This window comes from Amaranthus tricolor, chromosome 3 (genome assembly GCF_026212465.1).
Source record: "Amaranthus tricolor cultivar Red isolate AtriRed21 chromosome 3, ASM2621246v1, whole genome shotgun sequence".
Classification (NCBI taxonomy): domain Eukaryota; kingdom Viridiplantae; phylum Streptophyta; class Magnoliopsida; order Caryophyllales; family Amaranthaceae; genus Amaranthus; species Amaranthus tricolor.
Window position 1 is genome coordinate 27,472,875 of NC_080049.1, and position 12,790 is coordinate 27,485,664.

The window sequence follows — 12,790 nt, forward strand, 5'->3', positions numbered from 1 at the left end:
CGATTAAATAAAAAGGCAGCGATGTTTAGCAATATCACGGAATATCCCTTTTCTTTGTAAAATATACTACTTTTCTGCTCACTAGTATCCAAAGGGACTGAGGAGTATGTGAATACAGAGTAGAATCTGTGAAAGCATATGCTTTTATGGCTTAATCAGAGCCAGAAGTGAGAAGTCCAAAGTCAACTGTTCTTGCGCAAACTTTTTCTCGATCATTTGTTTTTCGGATGTCCTGTACTTATCCGCCCTTTTTATCCATCTTCCCTTAAACAAACAGATACTCTCTTTCACAGGTTAGTTTCTATATTGTATTTTGTCATGTACAATGTTAAAGTGATAAGTATATGATATTTTTAGCGCCCTAAATTGTAGATTTTTAAGCGCAATACCCTTTTTCTAGAATGAGTTTCTGCACTAGAAAGATTTGTTGTCATACCCTATTATTCTTTGAGGTGCATTTCCTGAAAATGGGTATGCTAAAATTTTGAGTTTTGAGTTTTGTATATGTGTATGAGATCATGAATGTGTATACATATTAAAAACTAATTGATGCTTCAATACTACTTTGAAGTTTTTAAATTGGTGCTAGCTACTTGATACCAGTGTTCATTCGGGTCATCGGGTTTGATTTAGGTCAAGTCATTCGAGTCGGTCTCGTGTCCATCAGACTAAATTGGTTTTTACATATTTTTAAATTCATTTTGAAGTGAGATTAAGTCGGTTTCGGTTACTAAGTCGGATAGATATTGGGTCTTTGGATCTGTTTTTAGCCCCTTCCAGGACTAGGGTTGTCAAGATATTTACATTTAATGTCTGAACCGAAATTGACCCGACCTAAAGATATCATATCTGTAACCTGTCTGAACATTCAAATGTACACCGCTAGTACGATTGAAGTAGATGAAATTGGTGTATAACTTACTTTTGATATACACATTTTCATATCCTGGAAATAGTTTTTTTAGCTCAATTATGAATTTGAGGTATCTTTTTTTAATTGGGTGTTATACTGATCTGTATTTGGAATCCGAGTTTGCAAAATGTATTTGTTACCCAATCTGTAAGTTTTTAAAAATTTCTGACTTAAAATCAGGTTTTGAAGGGGATGAGAATCTTGTTGCTTACAGTATTTGTAGTCCTTGTGGCTGCTACGCATCTTCACTGTGCTGTGTCCCATGGGGTTCAACCCCTGTCGAAAATCGCTATCCACCAGGCAGCTATTGCTCTCCATAACAAGGCTTCTATTGAAGTTTCACCTTCCCTACTTGGATTAGGAGTAAGCTATAGTCAGCTTGCGCATTGGATATTGTTTGTTTAATAACTAAATTCCAAAGATTTACGGTTCTTTGATTTCATATTATGGATTACAGAGAAATGACATATTAAATAATATGCACTTACAAAGTTGAAGATGATATACGAAGTATGTTAATAAGGGTCAATCAGAATAAACCTCCTTGTCATTACAAGGTAAGGATGTGTACTTCCGACCCAAAACCTCGCCTAGGCGAAAACTAGTCAATGGAATTGATGTAAAGGAATGTTGTTGAAAGAAGCATAGTCCAATATTTATGTTGAAACAGAGAACTTTAAGGGGGGGTTTGGTATGAACTTTTTAATACCAAGGGATTTAATTACCATTACTCCACATTTTTTTGTTTGATACTATAATATTAGTTTATCTCAATTCCTTTCTTGAGGGTAATGGATACCCTTATTTTATTACCATCCATTTTATGTCAAGTAACACATTCCCTTTCGTTATGTGGTTGTGTCCTCCTATATTGTTATACCATAACTACAACCCTTACCTTTACCCTTACTCCTCTTTATTATTTCTCTTTCCATTACATTTTATGTTCTCACATCAAACACCCTCTAAAAGTTTAAAATGAAGTTGTATGCTGGAATATGGAAGTTTATATTTGTATCATTATTAGTTGTCTTGATTGCTTCTAGGGGGGAAATAGAGAATGGATTACCGTAAGGTTCAGCTACCCGAAGCCTACAGTAGATGATTGGGTGGGTGTATTTTCTCCTGCCAATTTCATGTAAGAGATTCACTTCATCGTTTATCCAAATGTAATGCGTGGCAATGGACATTGTAGTAACTGAAAGTCTCGCTTATTGTTATCAGCTCATCGACGTGCTTTGCTGAGAATCCAAGAGTTTTGCCTCCTCTTCTGTGCACTGCTCCTATAAAGGTTTGTACTGCGAAATTTGGTGCTTGTATAAAATAACCGGCTTTAGACAACTTTCTTTGTGGATTTTTCGGTGAAGTTTGAGACTGGGTAGCTTTTATTTTCTATTTTTGCATAAATACATATACATATAGTATGTGTTTGCTTTGCAGTATCAATATGCAAATTTCTCAAATCCCAAGTATGTGCACACAGGGAGTGGATCTCTGAAGCTCCAATTGATCAATCAGAGAGCTGATTTTTCAATTGCACTGTTTACCGGTGGACTGCTTAACGTAAGCTTCCAGTGCTTCATAATATATCTCTTGTTTTTATTGTGAGTTCTTATTGTTTAATGAATGCATTTAGAAAATTATTGATCAAATTGAAATATATCCATGATCCATGTTTTTTTTTGATGATTTTCCAGCCTGGTGTTGCAATTCAATCCATGCACTTCTTTTTCTTTAGTTCTTTGAAAATTGTCGTTATTATGATGATGATGCATTTACATAACTTCGTGTTTTCTCTAACAACAGCCAAGGGTGGTTGCCATCTCAAATGTAGTTTCTTTTGTGAATCCTAAAGCATCTGTATACCCACGTCTGGCGCAGGGAAAATCATGGGATGAGGTGAGCTTCCTTATCTTGTGCTCTTTAATTCTGTTTTATATGAGCCGTATTACTGTTTTGACTAGTTTTGATTATACTTCTATTACCTTACTAAACTTTTATTCTAGGATGTTTATTATATTTTTGTGTAGACCATAGCACAGATCTAAATTTGACTTGACATTCAGATGACAGTTACTTGGACCAGTGGGTATGGTATGGATGAAGCAGTTCCTGTTGTTGAATGGGGGCTGCAAGGGGGGAAAGGGACTATTTCTCCTGCTGGGACACTCACGTTTGATCGTGGAAGCATGTGTGGTGAGTGTGAATTCTTTTGTTCTCCTTTACTTGGTGCAGATTTTATTCATGGTTATCAACGTCCACTTCAGATTGCATGTTATATATCAAAAAAATTGAAAGAGGAACTACATGATCTAATATAGAAACTTTGCTTTATTTTGACTGATTTTCTGGATGGAAATAGCACCAACTCAAAGTTCCTTTTTCTACATCCTCATTTATAATAAAGTAAGTATATTTAATGAGGAAGGAGGTATGACTATTGCCTACTCATTTGTCCCATTGAGATTTTAGCGTTACGAAAATCTATGTGCGAGCTTTTAAGTGTAAATGTCCCAATTCTAATGGGACAGAGGGAGTATTTAGCTTTGAAAAGATGGTTTAGGCTTTGTTTTATATGGCTTATCTAACCTTATCTCATCTTAACTTTTTTACCCTTATTCGAAGGCTGATCTCTCCTTTTGGCTAAAGATGTTGTATGGTCTGTTCCGACTTTCGAGTTAAAATTATTCCAAAGTTTAAATTTAAGTCGGGATAAGATGGAGTACATGAAGTGTCGCTTAACACAATTGAGATTAGTAGACAATATAAAGTTGGAAGAGAAAGAAATCGTTCTAAGTGGAATAGTAATGTTTCAAATACTTTGGATTCATATTTCAAAGTATTGAGGATATCCAACATCATGGCATCCATTGGATTAAGTGTGAGTGGCAAAATTGGTGGGAGGCCACTAGGATATTATGTGATCGAGGAGTGCCCCTAAAGCTTAAGGGGTACCATAAAATCATTATATCAACGCTACTATACAGTTCAAAATGTTAAGCTTTTAACAAGGATTATTGTAGGATGTGAAACTGCAGAGAGGTGACCGAGAGTAATGGGGGATGTGGTAGAATAGGACAAGATTCAAGAATTTTGTTTCCCAATCACAGATTAGTTTTCAGATATTATTTTTCAACCATCTTTACTATTGAACCAATCGGTTAGATTCTGAGGCAGATACTTAGTTGGAGTACCAAGAGTTAAACGCACAGATTAAATGGAACAGGCTACGTATACTCATGTACCATGTTTGAACTTTGTGATAAGTGCAATTGTTTGCACTTATTGTGCTTATTTTTATGCTCCTTTCTTGAAGTTTAGTGGTGGTTTAGGATTGTTTTTAGCTCATTTACTCTAGTTTACGATGGTTTGATTATTTGAGAGTAAATGGGTTAATTGTGGTGATATTTGACTGTGTTTGTGCAAGGATTGTGGCTTATACAAGTGCAGGGCATTTTTTAGAAGAAGAATGATGCTCATGAGTTAAAGAATGAAGAAAGAAGCCGCTAAATGATCCTAAGTATAAAGTCCCATGGTTTGAAGAAGAGCCTACTCGGCTTTATGAAGACACCAAACCCCTTATCAACCTCATACCCAACACACAACTCCATCATCACAACCACAACATAATGTATTAAAACAGACACCCAAACTCCATAACATTAAGGCTCATATAATGGAGCTCTTGGATCTCGCAATCCAAGAACTTAATTTGGATCAAAGAGGATGGGGGCTTATTGTTGGCTAAAATTTGTAGCTCATATAACATGCAATGGTTAACAAGAGATGATGTGAGAGAATTTATGTGAGGATGACTAGTTGGGTTAAGGTGTGACAATATAGTGGAGCTAAAATATAGAGGAAGATGAGAGTAGGAATAGGAATAGAAGTATACCTGTCAAGCGCTGCGGAAAACGATGAACAATGATAGCAGCTGATTGACACTCACTCTCCTTTTGCCTAGACCTCCATCACAAGTTATTGGGTAGCATTCTCTCTTATGTTTTTTTCATTTTTCATTTTTTTTCATTTTTTTAGGGGTAGGGTTAAGTAAACAAAAAGAAAAAACAAAACAAAAAGAAACAATAATAAAAACAATGAAAATCTTAATCTAAGAATGCATACAAACTAAACTAAGAAAGCAATAAAATAAAAACTACACTAACAGGTGTAGATTCCCCCATGCTTATCAGAAGCATTGTCCTCAATGCTTTACAGCATAGTAAAGGGACAAAGACATAAAAAACGTAAACACACAGATAGGGGAAGTCTAAAGCATGTGGCCTTCAGTGGCCACAGCGGAAAAAGGAGAATGAACTCCTTGGAGTCCGCCTAGCAGCGAGCTCAGTCTCTCGCTCTCTCTCTCTCTGAGCCTCCATCTTAGAGATGCTGGCTCTCGGGTCGACATAAGGTTGCCCAAAGAAGTAATTTATCTGGGACTCTTGGGCAATCCACATAGATTGCAAACGCGTATCGAGATTATACATGTCTCCATCATGAGTCCTGGAACGTCTGCAAATTGTCGTCCAGTCTATCCAGTCGACCCCCCATCTTATCGAAGCGACTCTCTATGTTGAAGAACCGCTCGTCATTCTGACTCCAGTCAAAACAGAGTCTACGGCAGGGCTATGCGCCCTGTGCTCCTGTTCCTCTGAAGGAACGTACTCCTCCTCCTCCTCATCATCATCGCCCTCATCCTCATCTAGATTGATGGGCACTCCTGCAGCAATGGGAGCTTGGTCTATGAGTCACTTGAGAGAGTACTGATATGTGGTGTTGCATAAAGACTCAACAGTGTCTTGTGCACGCACATCAAATTGAGTTGCAGGGAAAGGGGGAAGGAGAACGGTTTGGCCGTTAGGTATGAACAAAGAGCAACAGCGGTGGTCTGTGTATTGCAGGAAATGAACCCGCCTGAGGGTGGGCTTATCATAGTAAATGGCGGTGGTGGTGTCTAGTTCAGCACAATCGTCTAGTATCTCACTAACAGGGTAATCATCCCACCAATAGCTAACTTCCCTTTGGTGGAGCTCGGTATGGATAAGCACCTCCCCACAAAAATGTCTACCCAGTCGGGGGTCCCCTGGTCGTCATAAACAAATGGCCTAAGACAGGCCAACTCACCCTTGGAGAAACCCTTGGGCTCCTCTTGACCAAAAATGGTCATGACAAGGAACCGAAAAATGTAACGGTGGGCAGGATGATAAATTTGCGAGATTTTGTTGCCGGAGGTTCTATATGGATGATTAGCAGTACTAGCCAGCCAAAAGCCCATAATAACCCTCTCCTCATGGACGACATACTCATCATCCCTAATGACCCAGTTGAATGCCCTAGCAATCTCGTGGTAGGGCATGGTGTACACGTAATTGAAGGCATGGAACACAAGGTAGTTACCCTCAAAAGACTCGTGACGAGTCAGGGTCGATAGAAACTCTAGTGTCAGCCTTGGATAGACTGGAGCGACCACATCCATGAATCCATGTAGGCCTCGCCACTCAAGGAGGGTATGAACGCCATTGAAGAGGCCGAGGTTCCTAAGGACACTCTTGTCCACAAATTTTGTGGGTAGGAGGACTCGTTTCTTTAGCATTCAAAAGTTTTTTGTCTGTGAAGAGTCAAGTTTGCAGTGCATAGTGGCACTGGATGAGCTACATGTGGATCTTTGAGGCCCAGCTGGCCTCGGTGGTGACGGTGGTCGTTCATCTCTCCTTTGGGAGGAAGAAGACTCGTGCCTAGCTCTCTTGGATTTAAACAATTTGTTCATTTTGGCAATAAAAAACAAAAATCACAACTAACCACTACACAAAAATTGATCCTCAAGATGATGCAAGCCACACAAATGAAACTAAGATACTCTAACCTAGAATACTAAACAATACAATTGATATCTATGAAAATCCAAAAATCAAAAGGAAATAAAGATTAAGAATGATTATACCTTCCAATTGATTGAGTGATGTAGTTGCTTTTGAATTCTAGTAGATCTCCAAGAAATAGTGATGTCTTCAACCCAAAATTTTCCTTAAATTGCAAGTTGTGGGATGGTTGTGAGGATGAAGATGAAGATGGAGATTAGGGATAAGGGCTCTTAGATTGCAAGAGAGAGAAGTGAGGAGTGAGGTAAGGGTGAGAGGATAGCCGTGGGAATGGGGTTTTATAGAAGAAATTTCGGATCTGAATTTGAAAAGGCCTCGTTGCGTTCCCGAGGTTAAAGGACATTCTACAAGTTTTCTTTCTTTAAACAAAAGCTTGCGGTTAATTAAAATTTGCACATCACTTTGATTATGTCAATCTTACTCAAATTTTCTTTCTTTATTGCTTATTCTTTTGTTTAAAGCTTTTGTACCTAACAAGAAAGTTGGTTTTAGTTTAATCTAGATTCATCCGAGCTTGCATGAAAGTGTATCCTACAAGTTTTTGTCCTACTGACATGACTGTTGTATATCTGTTTACATACAGTTATGAGATTTCTAATTGTGTACGCGTATGCATATATTTTTACAGGTGCTCCTGCAAGTACTGTGGGTTGGCGTGATCCGGGTTTTATTCACACTGGTTTCTTGAAGGAACTGTGGCCTAACTTAGTGTATGTGCTGAACTCTATATCTTATTTTGTGATTACAGTATTCTGTGCGAGGTGATATGATGCTGTTTTGGCGAACTAAAGACATAAATGCCTAGTTGAAAAAAACATTATACTCTACAGACTAAATCTGATATCTCTGTAAAACTATCTTTATTTGGTGTGAATCAGTGATGGTCGGCCTCACCTTCCACCTGCCATAATGGTGTGTATATGACACAACCGTGATACGAACATGGGATGCCGGTTGTACTTTTCTGACTGAAAACAGGCGCATCCCAAAAGAAAGCTAATATCTATAAAAGACTCCTATTTTCTACATTAGATTTTCATCAAATACTTATAAAAGACTCCTGTTTCCTATGTCAATCTCTTCACAAATTTGAGGTTCTGGACAATCGAAATGTGCATTATTCCACTTCACAAATTCTTGTAGACGGTGTCACCGTGAGACAGGCCCATACTTGGGGATAAATAGCCCAATAATGGAAACTTTTTAGCTTATGGGCTTCTTGTTTTGAGGTCGTCTCACCGTGAGACAGTCTCATACAAGACGGACTGATTCCACTTTAGGCAAGATTCTTGATAGAAATGTTGGCATAACAATATGAAATGGTACCAGACAACATTTTTTTCTCCAGGGACGTATGATTTGAGGGTTTAATCTATCTTAATGTGCATTATTGCAATTATTCTCATTCTCAAATCTGGAATTTTGTAGAAAGCTCATGACATGTTATCACTTTACTTGAAATTGGTTCTTCTTCATTGCTTAAACCAGGCAACGCATGCTCTAGAAGATGAGCTTATAAGTTTATAATGAATTACATGCTAACTATTTAGTGTCACCTTTCAATTGAAAGTGTTTGACGGCTTCTTCTCATATGACATCTGCCTTCTTTGTGCCATGCAGATACAAGTACAGGGTCGGACACAGAATGCTAGATGGGTCATATGTATGGAGTGATAGTTATCACTTTAGAGCATCTCCTTATCCAGGTCAAGATTCGGTCCAAAAAGTTGTCATCTTTGGAGATATGGGAAAGGTAAGAAAAATCTGATAGGATGAAAGTAATTTGTTCTCTATGCTTTAGTTGGAGCTAGCCCTGTGTTAATCTTGGACTCACTTGCTACATTAGGGAAGGATTTAATATTTATATAACTCACTTTTTTATCATAGCTTTCGAATTTGTTCGGATAAGAACTTAGAAGGGACATGAAAGGAAGGGAAGAGGAAGGAAGGGGAGGCAATATTAGGAAAGTATGTCATGTTTGTTTAGGAAGGAAGGGAAGCGAGAGGAAGAGGAATATCATTTTCCTTTCAAATATTCCATCTTTGGAGATATTTAGTTATCAACAAAATTAAGGGACTTAATCCATTCAAATCCCTTGTTTTTAAATCTTTCCCCTTTGAAATTGGTATCCAAACAAAGGAAATTATGTCCCTCCATATCCATCTCCTTTCTTTCCCTCTAATTCCTTATATCCAAACAAAGTGTTCGTGAGGCTCAATAATATTTTGAGGTATAGATTTGAGGATTGTGTTTGCTATTCAACTAGTGTCAGTAACGCAATTCTAGTAGACGCAGTTTCTCCATTGGAAATGTACAAATTTATGGAGCTCTTATTATCAGTTGAGTTATACAAAGTTGTCTTCCTATTTATTGTTCCCTTCTTATATACTCTATATGTCCCTCTCATTTCGCACCAATTGTAAAATGAGAGAAATTTAGTGGAAAGGAGAATCGGGTTGGAGAACAGACAAAAAACAAGTGGATGATAGAAATAAGTGGTTAAGATGAAGAGAGAAAATAAGTTTGTGAATGAGATTAAAAGAAGGGGAGTCGATTAAGGAAAGGGTGTTGAATCATTTGGAAAAACCAAAATGGAAAGTGGTGCAAATTGAGATAGACAATTAAAGTAGATCATAAATTGAAGAACCGCCCAATTCAATTGGAAATTTATTAAAAATAATTGTCCGTCTCTTCCTGGTAATGCTTCTCCATTGCCATGTATATATGTTTGTTCGAATCATTCTCATTACCACTTATTTACACCTCAATGTCTGTATACAAGATTACCGAGTTATAACGGAAATTGGTGAAGAAAACACATATTCTTGATAGTAGAGAACTAGAGATTATTGTGAATATTGTCAAGGAAATCGACACTAAACTTTCTCGCTAGGTATACAAAAACTTGTGATCATTTTCTAAAACTATATGTTTCTATGTATACTTACTGTGAATATGATTGCAACGCCTTGTATTCCATTTGTTTGTTCAAGAGGGTAAGAAAGTTCCTTCCGAATCACCAATTCCTCTTTGATTCTTGTTCTTTTTAGGATGAGGTGGATGGTTCAAACGAATACAACAATTTCGAGAAGGGTTCTCTGAATACGACTCGACAACTTATCAATGATTTAAAGAACATCGATATAGTCTTCCACATAGGAGACATATGCTATGCTAACGGTTATCTATCTCAGTGGGATCAGTTCACTGCTCAAATTGAGCCCATTGCCTCAGCTGTTCCGTATATGATTGCCAGGTTACTTAATCTATTGAGTCTCTCTTACAAAATTAATATTTAATCTCGAGTTCCTTGAGCTCAATATACTTATTTTTCCCTTACAGCGGAAATCATGAGAGAGACTGGCCAGGGACAGGTTCCTTCTATCAGAATACAGATTCAGGAGGAGAATGTGGTGTTTTAGCTCAGAATATGTTCTACGTTCCGGCTGAAAACCGGGAAAAGTTCTGGTATATATATGATATATGTCATAAATTAGGATTCACTAAGGCGACTTTTTTTCATACTAAAGATCAAAGTTTCGGTTATAACTGGAAATAAGTTTAGGCGAGGTCTAACCATAATTAAAGAATTTGTAAAATGGCTTTTTAATCATTTGTGCTTCTTATTTATGTCAAGTTTCACCAGCCAATCGAAAATAACCTCTTTGTTATTACAAGGATAAAATTGTGTACATCCGGTCTCTTAAATTCTAACTAGGAGGAGCCACTTAGAATTGGGGCCAGTGTCACGTGATTCACCAATCTCCTTACGAATCGTGAATAAAAAAAAGCGAATTATGATCGGTTTTGGGCTATTTTTAGGGCCATTTTGAGCGAATCGCGAATTCAAAAAGCGAATTAACTGGCAAATTATGTTACACTAATTGGGTATCAACATGTTGAAATAAACCGTGTTCCATTAAGTTCTATAAGCATTTTCCAAGTGTATTGAATAAAGCCTAATATAAACAAAATGATCTTCAAGCAATCAATGTTGGTAATTAGCTGTGAATTGTGAATCAACATTTTCGTATTTTTCTCTGCAGGTATTCCACTGATTATGGAATGTTCAGATTTTGCATAGCTGATACAGAACACGATTGGCGAGAGGGAACAGAACAATATAAGTTCATTGAACACTGTCTAGCATCTGTTGATCGTCAAAAGCAACCATGGCTTATTTTCCTTGCACATCGTGTCTTGGGTTATTCCTCTGGTGATTTTTATGCTATCGAAGGATCATTTGAAGAGCCAATGGGCAGAGAGAGCCTTCAAAAGTTGTGGCAAAAATACAAGGTCGACATTGCTGTTTACGGCCATGTACATAACTACGAGAGAACCTGCCCCGTCTACCAGGTTTATTTCCTTTCCTTGTCGGCTAATTATGTAGACCCTTTGTGGAAAAATACATTTTCTCCTTATCTCAAAATCAGGGTTTAACTTATATTAGCTAAAATAACTTTTATATGCATACATGAATGGTATAGTCCACCTCTTTAGGTTAGGTTTGAGTTAAAATGGCATAACTATTCTAAAAGACTTATAATTGCCGCCTTCCTTTATGGGTATGGGTTGCTGCCTTCCCTCCCTCCCCAAACCCAAATCATAATTTTCTATGAGGGGATACACTGGGTGCGATAATGATGATGATTTTTAATCTAGGCATTACCAAACTAGCAACACTCATAATTGCACAAATGTTGACTTGTTGTATTTTCATGCTCAAGAACAAATGTGCCAATCAAGAGACGAAGGATTTCAAGGGCGCCTTGAACGGAACGATTCATGTGGTTGCTGGTGGTGGAGGGGCGAGTCTTGCTAAATTTTCGACCCTCCAACCAAATTGGAGTATTTTTAGAGATGAAGATTACGGGTTTCTCAAACTCACAGCATTCAACCATTCAAGCTTATTGTTCGAGTATAAGAAGAGCAGCGATGGGAGAGTTCATGACTCATTCACGATAACGAGAGATTATCGAGATATCTTGGCGTGCACTGTGGACAGTTGCCCTGCGACAACAATGGCATCTTAGTAGTCCTTTCAGATTAATTCTACGACATCTCATTTTGACCTTTCGAACACTATCTATACTTACGCAATCAAGTTTCCGGAGCAAGAACCTTTTAAATTTCTGATATTATGCAAAGGGATCGGATACGCTAAAGATGTTCAGAAATAAGGTAGAGGTTGTTCGGTACACATGGAAATGTAAAAACATTTTACTTGATATTCCCATGGGAAATATGTTTGGTTGACATGATGAAACTTGAATTTAAAGGAAAGTTAGTTCCCATGTATTGTTTGGTGTATTTAATTGAACTTTTGTATCATATTAGCATGCAAATGATAGGATTTCAAAATATAAATCAGTGCAATTTAGATAAATAGTTTGTGTAATTGCAATTAGGAAGCGACGATTCATGATTAATGCATTTATATAACATTGCATACATTAAATAAGCGGTAAAAGATTTGACATAAAGATAAAAGATAAAGATGATAGTTGACGTGGAAGAGTGTTAGGAACCTTTAACCATTATGTCATGTTAGTTGATAATGATACCATGTTAAAGAATCGAGTCAGCCAAAAGTTTTAAGTGATATTTATAGACACTATCTTAAATAAGGTAAACCTATTTTGGGATTAATTCATGAAAAAACCTATTTTGGGATCAATTTATGAAAAAAATTCAGAAAATGGAAATGCGGGGGATCAAACCCCGTGCCTCTCGCATGCAAAGAGAGCGCTCTACCATCCCCATATGTTTTTATTTCATACTCCCTCCTATTCAGCTGAACTGTCCCATTTCCTTTTATAGTCAAGTCAGCTTAAATGTCCCATTTCTATTTTTGGCATGGATTTTTGACTATTATACCCTTAGTACTTTATCCTATTTTCAATTATACCCTTTATTACCCTTACTAATTTTCCCTCCCTTATAATTAATCAACATAATTAAATCTTAATTAATCCTAATTAATCCCACCCATTTACA

The 12,790-nt window shown here is 37.2% G+C and overlaps 1 protein-coding gene across 1 annotated transcript; it reads left to right on the forward strand.

Moving 5' to 3' along the window:
* The first annotated feature begins 69 nt into the window (after window positions 1–69).
* On the forward strand, window positions 70–12,154 carry LOC130809361 (probable inactive purple acid phosphatase 1). Its single transcript, XM_057675106.1, has 13 exons — window positions 70–293; window positions 1,094–1,276; window positions 1,960–2,051; window positions 2,138–2,204; window positions 2,354–2,476; window positions 2,720–2,812; window positions 2,980–3,109; window positions 7,421–7,502; window positions 8,413–8,545; window positions 9,844–10,049; window positions 10,136–10,261; window positions 10,840–11,149; window positions 11,521–12,154. Exons 2-13 carry the CDS (start codon window positions 1,106–1,108, stop codon window positions 11,824–11,826), a joined length of 1,839 nt encoding a protein of 612 aa, XP_057531089.1. The 5' UTR covers window positions 70–293; window positions 1,094–1,105; the 3' UTR covers window positions 11,827–12,154.
* The last annotated feature ends 636 nt before the right edge of the window (window positions 12,155–12,790 follow it).